Below are 22,475 nucleotides of genomic sequence, written 5' to 3'. Positions count from 1 at the left end.
ATAGGTTAGGTTAGGTTAGGTGGCAGAATATGACCGCATATTCTGTATTTATTATTTTCTGGTTTAGGGCTTCTATCCCTCTAACTATTTTCTTAGCATCAGGGCTTAATTGAAATAGGAGTTCTCCAAAACTCATTTTCGTACTTTAAGGTGAAGAAAAGAAGTGATTTACTATAGAGTGTATTACACTTATTTGTATAATTTGCACGACGTTTCGAACCTCCATGGTTCATTCTCAAGTGAACAGATCTTACAATACTAGTTGATTTTATACCCGCATTAGGTCAGGTGATAATACAATGAAGGTGAAAACATGGGGGGATACATAAGGGATAAACATAGGGGCTGCAGAAGGCTTATTGGCCCATACGAGGCATCTCCTATCTAAACACAAAGATTAATCCAGTGTAATTGGCCTGTTATGTTGGACATTGTCTTCTGAGTTGGCATCGATATGTTCTTGTCTTGTCCTTACTCTCATGGTGGGTAGAGTAAATAGTTCCGTGATTTGGGTGTTCATGGTAGGTCGCTCTATTCTTATGTGAATTGCCTCAAGAATTTGTAATCTTCTTGAATCTTGGGTTTTGTCTATTATGCAAGTATTCTTGTTCAACATTTCTCTTGTTAGAGTAATGTCATGGGCTTGTCTCATGTGATTCCTAGGGGCACCAGATTGAAGATGGCATGTCAAACGCCTCGTCAGCTTGGTCGACTTCATACCTATGTACTTACATTGAAGGTTACATCCTTCGTGGGGGCAAGTGTACATGTATACAACGCTTGACTGCTGTAGAGGGTTCTCCGTCGGCTTCGGGCTGTTTTTGATAAGGAGTTCGGAAGTCTTCTTGGTTTTGTAGAATATTATCAGGTTTATGTTTTGGTTAGGAGTAGTGCTTTTTACTCCTTTACGGATTATTTCTTTCATTATTCTTTCCTCTTTTATATGTTCACTGTGCATGGTTGATTTGTAATATAATTTTATTGGGGGTGTTGTGGTTTCTGTTCTAGGTTCTGAATTATACCAACGGTCCAAGTGTCTTCTTATAGCAGCGTTTATTTCCGCGTTGCTATATCCGTTGTTCACCAATACCTGAGTTACTCTTTCAAACTCTCTACTCACGTTGCTCCATTCAGAGCAGTGGGTAAGCGCTCGACGAATATAAGCATTGAGAACACTGGCTTTGTATCTTTGGGGGCACTCACTTCTACCGTTCAGGCATAATCCTATGTTGGTGGGCTTGGTATATACGTTGGTGCTTAAAGAGGTTCCTGTTTTTGTTATTAGTACATCCAAGAATGGCAGACTGTTATTTTCACTATTTTCATGTGTAAATCGGAGTACTGACTCTCTCTCTAGGTGTCTTTTTAGGTCAATTAGTTCATCTGAGTCTTTTACTATTACGAATATGTCATCTACATAACGGCAGTATACAGTTGGTTTTTGTCTGCTACTGAAGACCCTATCTTCGATGGTTCCCATATAAAAATTAGCAAATAAAACTCCTAAGGGGGAGCCCATTGCTACTCCGTCTATTTGTAAATACATGTCTCCTTGTGGACTGATGAAAGGGGCTTCCTTTGTACATGCTTCGAGAAGACTTTTCAAGTGTGGCTCAGGTATGTCTAATTTGGGGGTGCTCTCGTCTCTGTATACTCTGTCCAGTATCAATTCTATGGTTGTGTCGACTGGGACGTTGGTAAAAAGGGATTCAACGTCCAGTAGATGTCATGTAGATGACATATATATATATATATATATATATATATATATATATATATATATATATATATATATATATATATATATATATATATATATATATATATATATATATATATATATATATATATATAGGGAGAGGGAGAGGCCTAGGGGACGGACGTGTGCCGGAGGAGCTGCTGCCTTCTCAGCCATTACCCTGAGACATCTTGGCCTCACCGTACCAAGACTCAACCATATTCACCGTGAATACACCAAGCAGACGTGGAAATGGCCGGAAGTGCCTACTGTGTACCATCTATGTGAAAACTTATTAAAACAGGTGTGTTGGCAGTGTTGTGTCATGGAGGCTGGAATGAGGGAGTGAGGGGGTCAGGATGGACCCTGCAGGCCTCCCATAGTGAGGGGAGGTGGGGGGTGAGTGAGGGGTGTTGTGTGGTCAGGAGAGAGAGGTGGGGGTTACGCGTGTGCCAAATAGTGTTTTGTGTTTTTCTTTTTTGAAAGTTTTGTTGAACAAGTTACGTTGTCAGCGATAATTGGCGCAACATATCTATCATATTGTTAGTACATCACACGTGCAGTGAATCAGATTACAAGTGTGTGATTCATTCATTATTGTGCAGTGATATACGGGGGAATTATACCAGTGTTAGTGTCGCCCTGACCCCCGCCCCCACCCAGCGCCCAGGCCGGGAAGTACCTGCTCTCCCCCTCCTACCCACCCCACCACGTCGCCTCCCCACCCACGAGGCCACCTTGCCACCCGCCCATAGAAGCCGGGAGGCTCCCATGTGTGTCTACGCCACCCACCCACCCAATGTATACCCACATATTGTGTAGTGGGTGTATACCCACACTTTGTATAGAGGTGGTATATGTATTACCACTCATCTGAGTAGTAATTGCCACGGCCAGCTGATCATCCCCCCAGCCTCCAACCGCCGCCCACCCTCCAGTCTCCACCCGCCGTCCACCCTCCCGCCCAGCGCCCGCCCATGTCACAGCTCTCGACAGATAGCCAGGCTTCTCCAAGCCAAGATGAGCCATCAAGCAGGGATAGACACGGTAGATGTCAGACGTGTGACAGGGTATGCTATATCCGGTTGAGGGACGATAATGTGCGCATTCATTCCAACAACGGAGTCAGGTGTTTGGGTTCTGAGCGCCCTCCCAGGGAGAACACCAATCAACAGCCCACACCGCCCGTAAGGCAAAACACCTCCCAGACTTTCATTCCCACAGAAAATTTATTAGAAGCTATCAAAGCAACATCGGCCAGAACCTTGCAACACATCCCTAAAGCAGCCCGCCCCCATGCAGCAGCCAAATTATCTGCCCTCCTGAGAAAGGTCAACGACTCTCCTGGAACGACCCAAGCATGGCACAACCTCGTAATGTTTGGCAACATATGTCAAGCCACCCCTGCAAGGAGAGACAAAACCTTAGCTGCCTCAGTCATCAAAGCTATAAATGATTTTCCCAGGGAGGACAACCAGGTGCCCCTTCCCACTCGCGCGAGAAACACCCACGGCAGGAAGAGCAACAGTGGCATATCCGAGACATCAAAAATCAGAACATCAGTCACCAAGAAAATAGAAGAAGGAAACACTATTGGCGCAATACGAGTCATCACCAGTGAGGACTCAATTGCCGTCAGAGATGCCGCAACAGCTCAAGCCCTAAGGGAGAAACACCCACCCAGGGCTCCGCGTGAGGACGACATTGTACAAGTGGGGGCTACCGGAGCAGAACCTCTCTGGGTGGCTGAATCTGTGGTCCATAAAGCAGCCATGTCCTTCCCTACAGGATCAGCAGGTGGGTTCACAGGACTAAAACCCAACCACCCCAAGCAAATGCTCAACCCTGCACTGGGTGACATTGCAAAGAACCTCTTGGTGGAACTAACCAGATTCACCAACACATGTCTAGCTGGCAACATACCAGCGTCCATAAGATCTATCTTTTTTGGAGCATCTCTCTGTGTTCTAAAGAAAAAGGATGGAGGGATCAGGCCAATAGCTGTGGGCAATTCTCTCCGGCGTCTCGTCGCAAAGGCAGCTGCAAGAACAGTTAGTGATGCAGCGGCCAACATGCTGAAGCCAAAACAGCTCGGGTTTGGCATTCCACAAGGGTGTGAGGCGGCAGCCCATGCAGCTCGAGCCTTCATCGCCAACATCACAGACGAAAAGGCCCTTATCAAGCTAGATTTCAAAAATGCCTTCAATTTGGTGCGGAGGGATGCTGTACTCCGTGCGGTTCATAGTCATTTCCCTTCCATCTACCCTTTTGTACAATCATGCTACAGTATGGATCTTAAGCTACTTTTTGGCGAACATGAAATTGACTCGCGAGAATGCGTCCAACAGGGTGACCCCCTTGCTCCTCTCCTTTTCTGCTTAGTCATCAAACAAGTCACAGAGGTCCTGTCCAGCGAGCTTAACATCTGGTTCTTGGATGATGGTACCCTAGCTGGTTCCCAAGACTCCATCCTGGAGGACATCAGAAAAATCCAGGAGCAAGGTGCAGTTTTAGGCCTCACCCTGAACCCTTCTAAATTCTTGATGCTTCTATATTGGAGCGGAGTCTTGAGGTGGGTAGAATATAGTTGTGCATTAATTGGCTGTTGATTGCTGGTGTTGACTTCTTGATGTGTAGTGCCTCGCAAACGTCAAGCCGCCTGCTATCACTGATTTCTGTGTTGTTTACTAGGATTTCTCTGGCGATGGTTTGGTTGTGGGAAGAGATTATATGTTCCTTAATGGAGCCCTGTTGCTTATGCATCGTTAAACGCCTAGAAAGAGATGTTGTTGTCTTGCATATATACTGGTTTTTTTGGAACTTACAGTCCCCAAGAGGGCATTTGAAGGCATAGACGACGTTAGTCTCTTTTAAAGCGCTCGTGTCGCGTCAGACTAGAAATAAAAATGAATTTTGGAGAATTAATTTTTGATTTACCTCCAAAAGTGAAAAGAAATGTACGAAAGATTGAGAAAATTCGTGTTATAATTATTAATCTTACTTTTTCGGTCATATTTAATAATATATGTCTACAGGAAAGACTGCTACCAAAATATACTAATATTAAAGCGCACGACCCAGCAGCAAGGAATCAAGCCTTCACGATAAAATATCGCCAGGATCTGATTCGTGATCAGATATACAAGGCAGAGAATGAAATCAAAAACAACAAAACGCAACTACTTTATGCTACAAACGAGTGGAGAAATAGCAACATCGACGAAAGTATCCGTACCCGCATTGAACAACACCTCGACATCCTCACAGACCAACATCACCTCAGCACTGAAACAAGGATTATCAAGAAACTAACAACATTATATGGAGGACCTATGGCAATTCCACGACCAAGAGATGGCTTCCTGAACCTTCTAGGAATTAACCTCACTGAGGACCAAGTCACTCTCCTAAATCTGGGCATAAACTGTCATGTTATGTCCAGACCGAGTGAGATGGCCCGGAAAGTAGAGTTGGAAATTCTGTTGGACGACATATTCGACCTCGAGACACAAAAGAAGGTCACTACCAAAGATACCTTACAAGCAGAACTTATTGCAGAAGGAGGAAAGAATCGAGGCAATTACAGAAGCACCATACTGTCCCCCGAGCTCAAAGCGGCAGCTAAAAGCCTTCGTGAGAACAAGGAGATAGTTGTCAGGAGAGGTGACAAGTCGCCAATATATGTCATTCTTAAAAAAGACGAATATCTGGCGAAAATGAACATCATACTCTCTGACCAAACTAAGTTCCAAAGGGTAATGAAGGACACTACAGCCGAATTAAAAGCAAAGGTCAACAAACTTATAGAAACTGTGAACGCCAAGAAATCCGGACTCCACCTGCCAAAGATCATTGGGGAATATAAACCTGGATATGCGTATGGAAATGTCAAGACACACAAGCCTGGAAACCCACTTCGGCCAATCATTAGCCAGATACCCACACCCACGTACAGACTGGCGAAGCGACTCAACGGCCTGCTGACTCCTTATGTTCCCTGCGCCTTCAGCCTGAAGTCTCCAAAGGAATTTGTTGACTTACTGCGGGGCACACGGGCCACCGGGATAAGAGCCTCGTTGGTCGTAGAATCGCTGTTTACCAACGTACCTGTGGACGAGACAATCGGGATAATAGCCGACAGAGTGTATCGTGATCCAGCCTGTACTCCTCTTGACATACCAGAAAATATTCTGAGGAAACTACTCCAAGCTTGTATAAAAGAGGCACCCTTCTTGAGCCCGGATGGGCACATGTATAAGCAAGTAGATGGGGTCGACATGGGTTCTCCCCTAGGTGTCCTGTTTGCAAACTTCTACATGGGTACCATCGAGCAAAAAGTCTTAGTCGACATGAACTTGAAACCGGCCATATACTGCAGGTATGTTGACGACATTTTTACACAGGTACCTGATGTCAGACATCTGCAGGAGCTGAAGGAGGCATTTGAGCAGAGTTCTGTGCTGCGTTTCACTTACGAGATGGAAAAGGATGGGAAGCTGCCCTTTCTAGATGTAACAGTCATGGAAAAGAGCGGAGGTTTCCACACTGCAGTCTACACTAAGGAAACGAGCATAGGAATGTGCCTAAATGCCAACAGCGACTGCCCAGACAGGTACAAGAGGAGTGTTGTTAACGCATATGTCGACCGTGCTCTCAGCCACAGCTCAGAATGGAAGCAAGTCGACGAAGAACTCTGTAGGGTAAGGCAGGTCCTAGTCAACAACGGCTTCTCCAATGGTTTCGTCGAAGACATCATAAGAAGGAAAGTGAAACGCCATGCAACCTCTGAAGAGACAAAAAACACAACACCTATACCCCCTGTTAGACTATTTTACAGGAACTTCTTTTCCACAGCTCATAAAACGGAGGAAAGGGTCCTGAAAGATATCGTTAATAGAAACGTTATCCCTACAGACAAAAATCAGAGGATACAACTGACGATTTACTATAAAACCAGAAAAACGGCCAGCCTACTCATGAGAAACTCTCCAGACACAAAACAGAACGCTTTAAAAGAGACTAACGTCGTCTATGCCTTCAAATGCCCTCTTGGGGACTGTAAGCTCCAAAAAACCCAGTATATAGGCAAGACAACAACATCTCTTTCTAGGCGTTTAACGATGCATAAGCAACAGGGCTCCATTAAGGAACATATAATCTCTTCCCACAACCAAACCATCGCCAGAGAAATCCTAGTAAACAACACAGAAATCATCGATAGATACAGCGATAGCAGGCGGCTTGACGTTTGCGAGGCACTACACATCAAGAAGTCAACACCAGCAATCAACAGCCAATTAATGCACAACTATATTCTACCCACCTCAAGACTCCGCTCCAATATAGAAGCATCAAGAAATATGGACCAATAGGCTTTCTACAAACACTTCTATTCAATACCCATTGTTTCGTGTTCTGTCTTGTGTTGATGAAATTAATACCCTATTAATGCCACCTCTTGTTCTGTCTTGTGTTGATGAAATTAATACCCTATTAATGCCACCTCACCCCATCCACCTCACTCAAATGTAGATATAAAATCGGAGATGCGTAAGTTCTATTCAGTTGTGTATTTGTAAACTAAAAGTCTTTGAAAATGTAATAAGTTTTACGAAACGCGCTCGTGTCGCGTCAGACTAGAAATAAAAATGAATTTTGGAGAATTGATTTTTGATTTACCTCCAACAGTGAAAAGAAATGTACGAAAGATTGAGAAAATTCGTGTTAGAATTATTAATCTTACTTTTTCGGTCATATTTAATAATATATGTCTACAGGAAAGACTGCTACCAAAATATACTAATATATATATATATATATATATATATATATATATATATATATATATATATATATATATATATATATATATATACCCACCTCAAGACTCCGCTCCAATATAGAAGCATCAAGAAATATGGACCAATAGGCTTTCTACAAACACTTCTATTCAATACCCATTGTTTCTGTTCTGTCTTGTGTTGATACTTTTAATACCCTATTAATATCCCCTAGTGTTCTGTCTTGTGTTAATGCCACATCATCCTTCCCACCTCACTCAAATGTAATGCCACATCACCCTTCCCACCTCACTCAAATGTAGATATAAAATCAGGGAAACGCAAGTTCTAATCAGTTGTGTATTTGTGAAGTCTTTGAAAATGTAATAAGTTTTACGAAACGCGCCCGTGTCGCGTCAGACTAGAAATAAAAATGAATTTTGGAGAAGTGATTTTTTATTTACCTCCAACAGTGAAGCGTAATGTACGAAAGATTGAGAAAATTCGTGTTAGAATTATTAATCTTACTTTTTCGGTCATATTTAATAATATATGTCTACAGGAAAGACTGCTACCAAAATATACTAATATATATATATATATATATATATATATATATATATATATATATATATATATATATATATATATGTCGTACCTAATAGCCAGAACGCACTTCTCAGCCTACTATGCAAGGCCCGATTTGCCTAATAAGCCAAGTTTTCCTGAATTAATATTTTTTCTCTAATTTTTTTCTTTTGAAATGATAAAGCTACCCATTTCATTATGTATGAGGTCAACTTTTTTTATTGGAGTAAAAATTAACGTAGATATATGACCGAACCTAACCAACCCTACCTAACCTAACCTAACCTATCTTTATAGGTTAGGTTAGGTTAGGTAGCCGAAAAAGTTAGGTTAGGTTAGGTTAGGTAGGTTAGGTAGCCGAAAAACAATTAATTCATGAAAACTTGGCTTATTAGGCAAATCGGGCCTTGCATAGTAGGCTGAGAAGTGCATTCTGGCTATTAGGTACGACATATATATATATATATATATATATATATATATATATATATATATATATATATATATATATATAATGTCATACCTAGTAGCCAGAACGCACTTCTAGGCCTACTATGCAAGACCCGATTTGCCTAATAGGCCGAGTGATTTTCTCTATTTTCTATAAATTGTTTCCTATAGGTTTATTTTAAATATTATTATTATATTATATTAAGAACATAAATTATTGATTTACTTATGTTTGTTTAGGTTAAGTTAAGATAGGTTAGGTTAGGTAGGGTTGGTTAGGTTCGGTCATATATCTACGTTTGTTTTAACTCATATTTAAAAAAAAATTAGGTCATACATAACGAAATGAATAGCTTTATCATTTCATAAGAAAAAAAATTAGAAAAATATTGAAATTCTGTAAAACTTGGCTTATTAGGCAAATCGGGCCTTGCATAGTAATGCAAGACCTGCCTTCTTACTAATCTGGACATATATATATATATATATATATATATATATATATATATATATATATATATATATATATATATATATATATATATATATATATATATATATATATATATATATGTCGTACCTAGTAGCCAGAACTCACTTCTCAGCCTACTATGCAAGGCCCGATTTGCCTAATAAGCCAAGTTTTCATGAATTAATGTTTTTTCGTCTGCCTAACCTACCTAACCTAACCTAACCTAGCTTTTTTTGGCTACCTAACCTAACCTTACGTATATATATAGGTTAGGTTAGGTTAGGTAGGGTTGGTTAGGTTCGGTCATATATCTACGTTAATTTTAACTCCAATAAAAAAAAATTGACCTCATACATAGTGAAAAGGTTAGCTTTATCATTTCATAAGAAAAAAATTATAGTAAATATATTAATTCAGGAAAACTTGGCTTATTAGGCAAATCGTGCCTTGAATAGTAGGCTGAGAAGTGAGTTCTGGCTACTAGGTACGACATATATATATATATATATATGTCGTACCTAGTAGCCAGAACGCACTTCTCAGCCTACTATGCAAGGCCAAATTTGCCTAATAAGCCAAGTTTTCCTGAATTAATATATTTTCTCTAATTTTTTTCTTATGAAATGATAAAGCTACCCATTTCATTATGTATGAGGTCAATTTTTTTTTATTGGAGTTAAAATTAACGTAGATATATGACCGAACCTAACCAACCCTACCTAACCTAACCTAACCTATCTTTATAGGTTAGGTTAGGTTAGGTAGCCGAAAAAGTTAGGTTAGGTTAGGTTAGGTAGGTTAGGTAGTCGAAAAACAATTAATTCATGAAAACTTGGCTTATGAGGCAAATTTGGCCTTGCATAGTAGGCTGAGTAGTGCGTTCTGGCTACTAGGTACGACATATATATATATATATATATATATATATATATATATATATATATATATATATATATATATATATATATATATATATATGTCGTACCTAGTAGCCAGAACTCACTTCTCAGCCTACTATGCAAGGCCCGATTTGCCTAATAAGCCTAGTTTTCATGAATTAATGTTTTTTCGACTACCTAACCTACCTAACCTAACCTAACCTAACGTTTTCGGCTACCTAACCTAACCTAACCTATAAAGATAGGTTAGGTTAGGTTAGGTAGGGTTGGTTAGGTTCGGTCATATATCTACGTTAATTTTAACTCCAATAAAAAAAAATTGACCTCATACATAATGAAATGGGTAGCTTTATCATTTCATAAGAAAAAAATTAGAGAAAATATATTAATTCAGTAAAAATTGGCTTATTAGGCAAATCGGGCCATGCATAGTAGGCTGAGAAGTGAGTTCTGGCTACTAGGTACGACATATATATATATATATATATATATATATATATATATATATATATATATATATATATATATATATATATATATATATGTATATATATCTTACATATATATCTTTCAAGGGTGAGTATCCAGTTAAGCTCGGGACTCTTTTCCTCCGGGAACCGGTGGCTTAGCGGACAGAACACCGGACGCGTGATCCTGTGGTCCCGGGTTCGATTCCGGACGCCGTTGAGAAACAAATGGCAGAGTTTATTTTACCCTTATACCCCTGTTACCTAGCAGTAAATTGGTACCAGGGAGTTAGTCAGCTGTCACGGGCTGCTTCCTGGGACTGGAGACCTGGTCGAGGACCGGGCCACGGGGACACTATAGCCCCGAAATCATCTCACGATAACCTCTTCCCTTTATCCCAATCTCCCCTCTCACCTATCTAATTCCTTATCCCCTCCTTCCGATCTCCTCCTCTTCCTTTTCACTCCTCTCCTTCCTTCTCACTCCTTCCTCCTTCTGACCTTTCTAATCTCCTTCTTTTTCACCACTCTTCTCCCCTTCCTTCTCACCTCTCTTCTCTCCTTCCTCCATCTCACCCCTCTTCTCTCCTTCCTCCTTCTCACCTCTCTTCCCTCTTTCTTCATTCTCACCCCTCCTCTCTCCTTGTTCTTCTCACTCTTTTTCCCTCCTTTTTCATCCTTCTCACCCCTCTTCTCTCTTTGCCACCTCTCCTTCTCTATCTCTCACTCTCCCGCATCTCTCACGCTCTCCATCTTTGTCCCCCACCTCCCTTTCCCTCCTCTCACCCTTCCTGTCCCTTTCCACATTCTCTCCCACTCTCCCCCCTCTCTACTCTCCACGTGCCTTCCCCCTCTCTCCTCTCTACGTGCCTCCCCCCTCTCTCCTCTCTACGTGCCTTCCCCTCTCTCCTCTCTACGTGCCTTCCCCCCTCTCTCCTCTCTACGTGCCTTCCCCCTCTCTCCTCTCCATGTGCCTTTCCCCTCTCTCCTTTCCTCTCGTCAATCATCCGTCACCTTCTCTCTATCTGTCTGCTTTTATCTGTTTCTGTGTGTTGTTGTCTGCCTGCCCCTATTTTTCTGATTGTCTCCCTCCCTCCCTCCCCCCCCCCCTCCCCCCCTCTCTCTCTCTCTCTCTCTCTCTCTCTCTCTCTCTCTCTCTCTCTCTCTCTCTCTCTCTCTCTCTCTCTCTCTCTCTCTCTCTCTATGCCCTGGTCGACCTGGTTCCTCTCTGTCTCTGTAAGTCTTTATCTCTGTACGTCTCTCTGTCTCTGCACGTCTCTCTGTCTCTGTAGGTCTCTCTGTCTCTGCACGTCTCTCTGTCTCTGTACGTCTCTCTGTCTCTGTAGGTCTCTCTGTCTCTGCACGTCTCTCTGTCTCTGTAGGTCTCTCTGTCTCTGTACGTCTGTCTGTCTCTGCACGTCTCTCTGTCTCTGTACGTCTCTGTCTCTGCACGTCTCTCTGTCTCTGTACGTCTCTCTGTCTCTGTACGTCTCTGTCTCTGTACATCTCTCTGTCTCTGTACGTCTCCCGGTCTCTGTACGTCTCTCTGTCTGAACGTCTCTGCCTGTGTACGTCTGTCACTGTACCTATCTCTGTCTCTTTCTCCTTTTGCATGTATCATTCGGTGTGTCTATCATGGCCTGGCTTTCATACAGACATTTATACACAAATTTATACACTCATTTGTGCACACATTTATGCACACATTCATACACTCCTCACTCCCTCTTACTCCCTCAGAAGTAAGGGAAAAGAAACAGGAAGGAAAGTGAAGGTCAGAAGTGAAGTAGCACTGTTTACCTTGTGGACAGCTCACTGACATTCCTCTTGCACTTCTCGTGTTCCTCTTCCATCAAGCGACTCTGTTGTGTTAATTTATTCTTTTCCTCTTGAATACTTCTGAGTTGCTGTGCCTGTCTGTTTTTATCACTCTGTAGAGCCGTGTTTCCTTCCCGTAACTTTCTGGCCTCTTCTTCAATGACGGAGAGTTGCTCTTCAACAAGTCTTTTCTCTCCTCCTATGTTATTATTCATCTCTTGCAGCTGTTGTGTCTCTCGCTCTAGCTCAGCGATCCTCGTCAACGCCGTCTTGACTCTCTCCTGGGCTTGAGTCTCTGCAAGCTCCAGCTGCCGGTTCCTCGTCTTGACCAGCCTCGAGTCCTCCTCCACTTGTCGGATCTGAGACTTTAATTGAATATTTTCCTCCTGAGCAAGGCGCACTTCGTTCATAGTCTTCATGTTGCCCTCTTTGACCAGCCTGGAGTCCTCCTCCACTTGACGGATCTCCTCCTTGACCAGCCTCGAGTCCTCCTCTACTTGACGGATGTCAGCCATTAGACGGCGATTCGCCTCCTCTGATAAGCGAACATCGTTCATAGTCTTCCGGGTTTCTTTCTTGAGCAACCTCAAGTCCTCCTCCACTAGACGTATCTGTGACTTTAATTGAATGTTTTCTTCCTGTGCAAGGCGCACTTCGTTCTTAATCTTCATGTTATCCTCCTTGACCAGTCTCGAGTCCTCCTCCATTTGACGGATTTCCTCCTTGACCAGCCTGGAGTCCTCCTCCACTTGACGGATCTGGGACTTTAATTGAATATTTTCCTCCTGAGCAAGGCGCACTTCGTTCTTAGTCTTCATGTCATCCTCCTTGACCAGCCTGGAGTCCTCCTCCACTTGACGGATCTCCTCCTTGACCAGCCTCGAGTCCTCCTCCACTTGACGGATCTGGGACTTTAATAAGACAATCTCCTCCTGAGCAAGGCGCACTTCGTTCTTAGTCTTCCTGTTGTCCTCCTTAAGCAAATGATTCGCTGTATTTAGGCGAGTGTTTTCCTCCTTCAGCTTGAGGTTGTCAGCTTGGTGAGCCTTGTTGACACACTCCAGCTGGTCCAGAGTGTCCAGGAGGCGGCGGGTGGCGTTCTCCCTCTCCTTCACACCTGCCAACACATCAAATATTAAATATATACTACTATATATATTACCACCACCCACAACTACTACTACTAGTATATATCAGATATATACTGCTGACCCTGAAATGCACTCCACTCCCTGAAATACAGTCAAGGACCTGAAGTACACTCCAGGAGCAGAAGTACATGCCAGGCCCTGACGTACACTCAAGAACGTGAAGTACACTTAAGAACCAGAAGTATACTGCATACCCTGAAGTACACTCCAGATCATGAAGTAGACGTCAGGCTTTGAAGTACACTCCATGACCAAAAGTATTCTCCTGTCTTTAAACTACACTAAAGACCCCTGAAATATATTAAAGTCCCTGAAGGACACTCAGGAACCTGAAGTATACTCCAGACCTTCAACTACATTTTAGACCCTGAAGTACACTGCAGACGCTGAAGCACATTTCAAACACTGAAGTACAATTCAGGATTTGAAGTACACTCCAGGAACTGAATTCCACTCCAGATCTTGAAGAACACTCATGATCCTGAAAAACAATCCAGACCCTAAAGAACACTACAGACCCTGATGCACACTCAAGGACCTCAGGTCCACTCTAGACATTGAAGTACTCTCCAAGATTTGAATTGCACTCATGACCACGAAGAACACTCCAGACCCTGAAGTACACTTCATATCCTGAAGTACACTCAAGGATGTAAAATACACTTCAGACCCTGAAGTACACGAAAGACCCTGATGTATGCTCCAGGCCCTGTAGTACACGAAAGACCCTGATGTATGCTCCCGGCCCTGAAGTACACTTCAGACTCTTATACACACTGCAGGACCTGAGGTACACTTTAGGCCTTGATGAACTAATCAGGACTTGAAGCACACTCCATGCCCTGAAGTACACTATTGGCCATGAAGTACACTATTGGCCATGAAGTACACTATTGGCCATGAAGTAAACTATAGGCAATGAAGTACACTCCAGGCCCTGAAGTAAACGTTTACGTTTACTTCAGGGTACACTCCAGGCGTGAAGTAGTGAAGTACACTCCAGGCGTTTACTAGAGTAAACGCCATGCCCTGAATTAACACTCAACGAAATGTACACTTTAAGTATTACAATACACCCCAAACCCTGAAGTACACTACTCGGCAAACAATTCATGTTGCCAAGACGTACCTGGGAAGTTTTTGAGAGCTGTGGTAACATTCGTTTTTAAGTAATCAATACATTTTGTGTGGAGTTGTAAATTAGTTGCCACAACTTACTACACAACGTATAGTTAAAAAAAACTGAGACCTTGTGACAACCTTAAATGCTGCATAAAAGTAGTTTCTATTATTTATCATATATATAAAAACTAAATATATACATAATATTAATTGAAATAAAACAGGAGCATAATAAAGGTTAGTTCACATTTTTATTAATTTCTTTATTTTTACTTAATGTAAAATCCGTTGTTGTGGTGGTTGGTGGCAGTGTTGGTAGATGGTAGTGTTTGGTGGCAGTGTTGGTTGAAAGTGGTGGTTAGTGGCAGTGTTGGAAAATCCCAGGAAACTATTTTAGTTTGCCACAACGTACTGGGACAGTGTTTGAAAGCAATGGCAACGCTTGTTTTCACATATTAGATACGTTATTGTGTGGAGTCATACATAGGTTGACACAATTTACTGTAGTAGTTGTGCATAAAAGTAGTTTACGTGATTGATATCTATATAAATAAAAATGGAAATGCTCGTTTGTTCAAAATGGCTAATCTCCAAAAGTTCTTCACCGATTGCTTTGAAATTTTCACACAATGTTCAATTCACATCTGGCCAGGTTTTTATATACATACTATATTGATATCACGTTTGTTACGGTAAAAAACATGAATTTCTGAAAAACTGTGTTTTGCGTGTGTTTTTCATGTTAGGGAAATCTTTGAAACCTCTTTTCCAATTGCTTTTAAATTTTGACACAACGTTGCATTCTAATAGGCGCGTCTTTGTATATATCTACTATATGCATGACTCACCTGTGTCGGGAAAAAACATGTTTTTTTAGAAAAAATAGCGCCATCTGTTGGACATAAGAGCAACACACGCTGTAATCTCCAAAAGTTCTTCACCGATTGCTTTTAAATTCTGACACAACATTGCATTCCAATAGGCGCGTCTTTTTATATACCTACAATATAGATGCCGCCCCTTGACAGGTAAAAACATGCGTTTTTGAAAAACAGCGCCATCTGTTGCACATAATAGCACATCCACGCTATGCTAAATATGTCACGAATTCCATTTCAGTGTTTCCGATTGCATTGATAAATTTTATTTTCATAGATTTCGATTTATTTTATTTTATATTGAATTATTTTGTGTGACATTGTGTTGGAATTGAGATGTGTTTTTTACCATACCGTTCATTTTTATATGTATAGATGCCACACCTGTTGCAGGTAAAACTATGCTTTTCTTGAAAAACAACGCCATCTGTTGTATGTAAGAGCAACACACACATGCTATCTATATAAATAAAAATGAAAATGTTCTTTTGTTCAAAATTACTAAAATCGCTTCACCAATTGCCTTGAAATTTTCACACAACGTTCCATTCGCATCCCAGCGGGTTTTTATATGCATACTATATATATGTCACGTCGTTGACAGAAAAAAACATGCTTTTTTTGAAAAGCTATGTTTTTCGTGTGTTTATCATATCGGGGAAATCTTCGAAAATTCTTCACCGATTGCTTTGAAATTTTGACACACCATTCAATTCGAATACGTGCGTGCTGTTATATACATACTATTTAAATGTCACACCTGTGACAGGTGTAAACATGATTTTCAAAATAGAGCCATCTGTTGCACGTAAGAGCAACACACACTATACAAAATATCTTATGGTTCGATTTCAATATTAGCGATTGCATTGATAAATTGAATTTTCATAGATTTGGATTTATTTTCATTTTCATTTAATTGTTTTATGTAACGTTGCCTTGGAGTTGAGCTGTGTTGTTTACCATACCGTTCATTTAGTTGGTATAGCTTATTTGTTTCTTTTTCATTGTTTTCATTTCGTTTTTTTTTTAACTGTTCTTATTTTTAAATGCAATTGGTGGTGAATTTGAGTTGTGTCGATTGATCTGCGTTTGAATTGAAATATATCGTTAGTATTTTTTGTTGATGTTTTGGAAACAAGAAAATGGATAACACGTTTATTTCACAGCTGCAAATGAGCAACAAACAGCCATGAATCCACCGGTTACAACATTAACTGTTTTCTTCACGTTATGTCAGAAGGACGTGTTTGCAAAAACACTGCTGTATTCGGAAGTGCCTACGTATTACACACAGAATGCGAGTAGAAAATCATTTGAACGACGCAAACGAGGAGAGCGAGTCGATGGACAACCTGTCATATTCAAATAAACTGCGAGAGGCAGACTGTACACCGTGCATCTTAATCAAGATGAATGCTTCCTTCTTCTCATGCTGTTGGTAAACGTGCCCGGTCCAACGTCTTTCCAGCCATTGGGATTTGTCAACGGCATAATTTATTCCACTTTCCGTAGTGCATGTCAAACTCTTAATTTATTGGAGAACGACCGACACTGGGATGTATGAATTAATGAAGTCCAACACGTCACATCCAAATCAAATTCGAGCATTGTTTGCAGTCATATTGACCACCTTCGTCTCCATCAGAGTTATGGGAGAAATATAAATCGCACATGGCTGAAGATATTATCCGTCGAATACGCAAGACAAATTCAAATATGAACATTGATTTCACATCAGAAATCTACAACGAAGCGTTGATAATGACTGAAGATTTGTGCTTAGAAATCGCGAACATAGTTCTAACAAAATTGGAAATGTTATCACCGAATCGATCTGCTTCTGCTTCGTTCGATGTAGAATTGCGTCGGGAACAAAATTACAACACGGGTGATCTGTTGTCGTATGTGCAGTCAAACATTCCTCCGCTAACGCTTGAGCGAAAAGGCATTTACAATAAAAAAATTCAAACGGTCAATAACGGGTTTGGAGAAATCTTTTTAGATGCACCAGGAGGAACTCTAAAACCTTCCTAATTAGATTGATTTGGCAGCATTTCGATCCCAAAATGTCGTAACCTTAGCTCTTGCATCGTCCGGAATAGCTGCGACATTGCTACCAGGTGGAAGAACTGTTACTTTGGCTATGAAATTGCCATTGATCATGCAATTCATTGAAACTCCCACGTGAAACATTTCCAAAGCATTGCACAGATGTAAACTTATTGTTTGGGATGAATGCACAATGGCCAAAAAAATCGCTCGAGGCTCTTGATCGATCATTGTAAGATTTGTGTGGAAACATCAGACCATTTGGGAACGCATGAATGTTGCCAGCAGGAGATTTCAGGCAAACATTATCTGTAATTCCTCGATCGACACCAGCGGACGAAATAAATTCTCGCCTGAAATACTCTACTTTGTGGCGCCACGTAAAGACGTTAAAATTAACTTCAAATATGGATGTCTAGCAGCAAAACAATCCATCAGCTGGGATATTTTCACATCAATTTCTGGAAATTGGGAACGGAAACGTGCTGGTTGATCTGACCTCAGGACGAATTTCATTGCCTCAAAACTTCTACAATTTAGTGACGTCAAAAGAAGAATTTGTTGAAAAAGTATTTCCCAATGTTCAAACCAATTATAAGAATCACGATTGTCTGAATGAACGAGCTCTTCTTGCGGCCAAGAACAAGTAAGTAAGTAAGTAATTATCAAAAGAAGGCACCAAACCGGGAAGGCTATGTAGCACCATCAAATGCGCAGAGTATTCAAAGGGCGCTAAATATCACCAAGGATGCCAATACGAGAACAAAAACGCATAAGGCGAACGATATCCAAAGTATCCAAGTAACCAAGAATTCTATTGAGGGACAAGTGACCGCGAGGGGCAGTGGGAAAGCAAGACACACGCTCGTCCTGGAAGTCAGGACATTCAAGAAGGGATCGTAAGAGGGACAATGCAGCTAGAACAATAAGGAGCAGGGCGGCGCTCCATCAAGTGACCATGGGTTAAGCGAGTATGGCCAATACGCAACCTCGCCAGAGCTGTTTCCCATCGCCGGTTACGGTGGTAGGAGGACGGCCACGAGGAAACACAACATTTAAGAGTACGTAGTTTGTTACCAGTAACAGACGACCAAGAAGCCTGCCAACAGGAAATGACGGAGGAATGGATAACCGGGTAAAAGTCGGAATATGGAATACCTTTACGAGAGATGGGACAAGAGCGGACAGCTTCCTTGGCGGCAGCATCCGCACGCTCATTTAAAGACACACCAATATGGCTGGGAACCCAACAAAACTCAACCGACTTAAATTTACTGTAAACAAGAAACAGCCAATGCTGGATCTCGACAACTACTGGATGAACCGGATTAAAAGACCCGAGAGCCATGAGGGCACTACGAGAGTCAACAACAACTACAAAGGAAGACTGACAACGAGAAAGCAGGAGACGAAGAGCATAGATAATAGCATAAAGTTCCGCTGTAAAGATGCTAGTCTCCGGAGGTACGCGACACATATAAGTGCGATCAGGAAAAACAACAGAGTAGCCAACACCGTCCACAGACTTAGACCCATCGGTGAAGCGGCCAAGAACAAAGACGTCCACTAACTTTACAATATATTTCAGTCTAACATTCAAAGCAAGGCAGTCACATACAAGTCCGTCGACACTGTTGAGGAAGCAGATGAGGTGGTTAATTATCCAACAGAATTTTTTAAATTACTCGATCTGCCAGGAATACCATCACACGTACGGCAATTGAAAATCGGCGTGCCAATTATCATGTTGCGAAATATCAACCAGCCAAAACTTTGCAATGCCATGTGCCTTGCAGTAAAACAATTAATCACCAATGTCGTAAAAGCCACAATCTTGACAGGATCTTCCAAAGGTGAAGTTATTCTCATTCCTCGCATTCCTATGATTCCAACTGATATGCCATTTCAATATATGAGACTGTAATTTCCAACTCGATTGGCGTTTGGAATTACCATCAACAAAGCTCAGGGCCAATCTTTAGAATTGTGCAGTTTATAGCTAGACATGGATTGGTTCTCACATGGACAATTATATGTTGCGTGTTCTAGAGTAGGCAAACCAGACAATCTCTATATTTCCAGACAATGGAACAACAAAAAATATTGTATACCCCACAAGCATTGTGAAATTAAACATATTAGAAACGGTGCACTTTCTCTTTTTTTTCCATTTAACCAGACTGCGCCACAGCAACGCGTGGCGGGTACTGCTAGTTATATATAAAAATGTAGAAATATAAAAAATATATATTCTACATTTAGTAAAAATAAAACATGAGCATAATAAAGGTGGTTTCAATAACTTTTATTCAATATTTTTATCTAATGCAGAATCCATGGTGGTGGCTGTGGTTGTTCTTGGTAGGTTGTGGTTCGTGGCAGTGGTGGTTGGTGGTTATTTTTTTTCTTTTTATTTTTAAAACAGAGTAAGTACAGCGTATAGTAACCATATAAACAGGAAAGCACAGAATAACAAAGAACACAGAATAACAACATCACAGATAACAAGTAACACAGATCAACACAAAAGTGAAAACAAAGAATAACATAAAACACATAAGAACACACACACACACACACAAACAAAAGCAGCACCACCCAGACGGGGCGCGCCAAAAGCGTCAGTAATTACAAAAGCGCACAAGGAGCACAATAAACCAAGGGTAAAGTATAAACAGGAATACACATACAAAGAAACACATACAATAATAACACAAACGCAAAACACACGCACCATGCGCCACACCACACAACAGCAGACAACACACGCACCATGCGCCACACCACACAACAGCAGACAACACACCACAGAATCGAGAACACAATAACAAACATGTTAATATAACACTGTAAATACAACATAGTAAATGCAGGAAAATAACAATGGAATACAACAAAGCAATACACAGCACAGTACATAAAATAAAGGAAACAGAACACATTAGCATTACATAGTAAAATAACATAGTAAAAATAAAGGAATCGGTATAGTACAAACCAACAGTGGAACATATAACACAGTAAAATGACACAGATAACAAAACAAATTGTAAAAAAAAAAAAAAAAGCATAAACACACAAACAAACAACACATCCCACCCATACGGGGCGTGCCAACAGGAACCATAATGAAAAGCACATAACACAAGGCAGCAAGACAAAATGACAATGAACACAAGCATACAAAAACACACAACAATGGAACACATACGAAACAAACACAGCCACCCAGCACACAAACCCAACCCCCACAGACAGAGGACGGCCAGCCACCAAGCAGAAAAAACACCCACGCACCGGACACATCAGGAGAGAGACAGACATGCCACTCAACACCACAACACACCCATACCCACCCACACACAAACAAAACCCTGCCACACAAGGTAACCAAGCAAACCCCAGCACACACAAAATCCCAAAGGCAAACAAACACAGACCCCCCAATCCCCCACCCACCAGAGGGAACCGAACCAAAGGAACACGCACACACACACACAGCCACACCCACAGGAACCCACCACCTACACCAACGCAGCACCCCGGACATACTCGACCGTGAACCAAGCATCAAAAACCCTAGGAAAGGAGCAACGCAACCACCACATAGTATGAGACAGACGGCCTTTCAAAAAGCCCAAAATCCTCCCCACCCCATTCCCCTCCGTCCTACCAACCCATAAACAAAAAATATAGTCCGCTAACAATACCCCAAGCGTGTTACGCACCCGCCTGGAGCCCCGAGGGAACGAAAACAACAAAAACCGCAATAGGTCGACCAACACCCCTGGACCACAGAAGGCTGCAATGACATCCCGCAACCACCCAACCAAACCCTGAACCCGCGCACAAAAATAAAAGACGTGCAACTGAGTCTCACGTCCCCCACAATGAACACAACTATCAGAGGCCACCAAACTCAACATAAAGAGCTTCGCATTCGTAGCCAAAGACTCATGCAAATATCGAAAAACCAACTCACGCGCCCGTGGCGCAATACACGGCCCACTCAACGCCACCCACACATTCCCCCAGTCGAAACAAGGGTACAAACTTTCGACCCTGGAAGGCACCCCGAGAGGCAAGCGCCCCATACACCTCCCGACAACCAAAAGAGACAAACCCAGGAAATCGACAGAGCGCCCGATGGATCAAAACCGCCCACGAATACACCGGAGGCGTATACAGGGCCACCTCCTGGCAACAATCCAGATCAAGCAAAAAACTAAACCTCATAGAGCAGTAAAACGACCCCAAGGAGTTTAACCCACCCCCTAACACCAAACTCCCCCGAACCGACCCCCAAAACAAAGCCAACGCCTTCACATAGACATCAGGAATACCAATTCCACCTTCTGACACCTTAAGACATAACGTAGATCGACGAACCGGATGATACCGGCTACACCACACATAACGATACACCAAACCCTCCAGAGCGCGAGCCTTCTGCCGATCCAACGGAAAACACTGCGCAACAAACCAGACCCGCGACAAGACCTTACAAGACACGACAATCACCCGCTGGTAAATAGTCAGGGCCCGTTGCGACAACATCCCCACAGCTACGCCCACCCCCTGCGAAACAGCGTCCCAATTAAACTCCAAAGACTGCACATACGATCTGAACCACGTAATCCCCAGAACCCGAATGGACTGAACCACCGGAAACCACGAACCAGACCACACCAAACGAGAAGCCCAACCCCCCAACCCCAGAAGACGAGACTTTCCACGATTGACCAAAGCCCCTGTAGCCGACTCAAACTGAGGCACCAAATCCTGAACAGCAGGCACAGAACCCTCAGAGGCAAAAAACAAGACCGTGTCGTCTGCATAACCACAAATTTTGAGGGACAAGCCATTCGGCAAACACGGTGAGACAACTGAACGACAAGCACGCACTGCGCGAACAAAGGGCTCCTGAAACAGAATATAGAGAAGCATCGACGGAGGACACCCATGTCGAACAGAACGCCGAATAGCGAAGGGAGCACTAAGGAACCCATTGACACACACCCTACTACTACAACCAGCATACAACATCCGTATCCAGCCCA

General features: G+C 42.1%; 1 protein-coding gene across 1 annotated transcript in view; it reads right to left on the bottom strand.

Annotated features, from left to right (window-relative positions):
* The window catches only part of LOC123772753 (putative golgin subfamily A member 6-like protein 19), a 162,483-nt gene that overhangs the window by 57,006 nt on the left and 83,002 nt on the right, over nt 1–22,475 (bottom strand). The window contains exon 3 of the mRNA XM_069303752.1: nt 12,195–13,329. Coding sequence (XP_069159853.1) covers nt 12,195–13,329 — 1,135 coding nt within the window. The remainder of the gene's footprint in view (nt 1–12,194; nt 13,330–22,475) is intronic.

The sequence above is a fragment of the Procambarus clarkii genome, chromosome 50, assembly GCF_040958095.1.
Source record: "Procambarus clarkii isolate CNS0578487 chromosome 50, FALCON_Pclarkii_2.0, whole genome shotgun sequence".
Taxonomy (NCBI): Eukaryota; Metazoa; Arthropoda; class Malacostraca; order Decapoda; family Cambaridae; genus Procambarus; species Procambarus clarkii.
The sequence above is the reverse complement of the archived record's forward strand: the minus strand, read 5'-3'. Positions and strand labels throughout refer to the sequence as shown.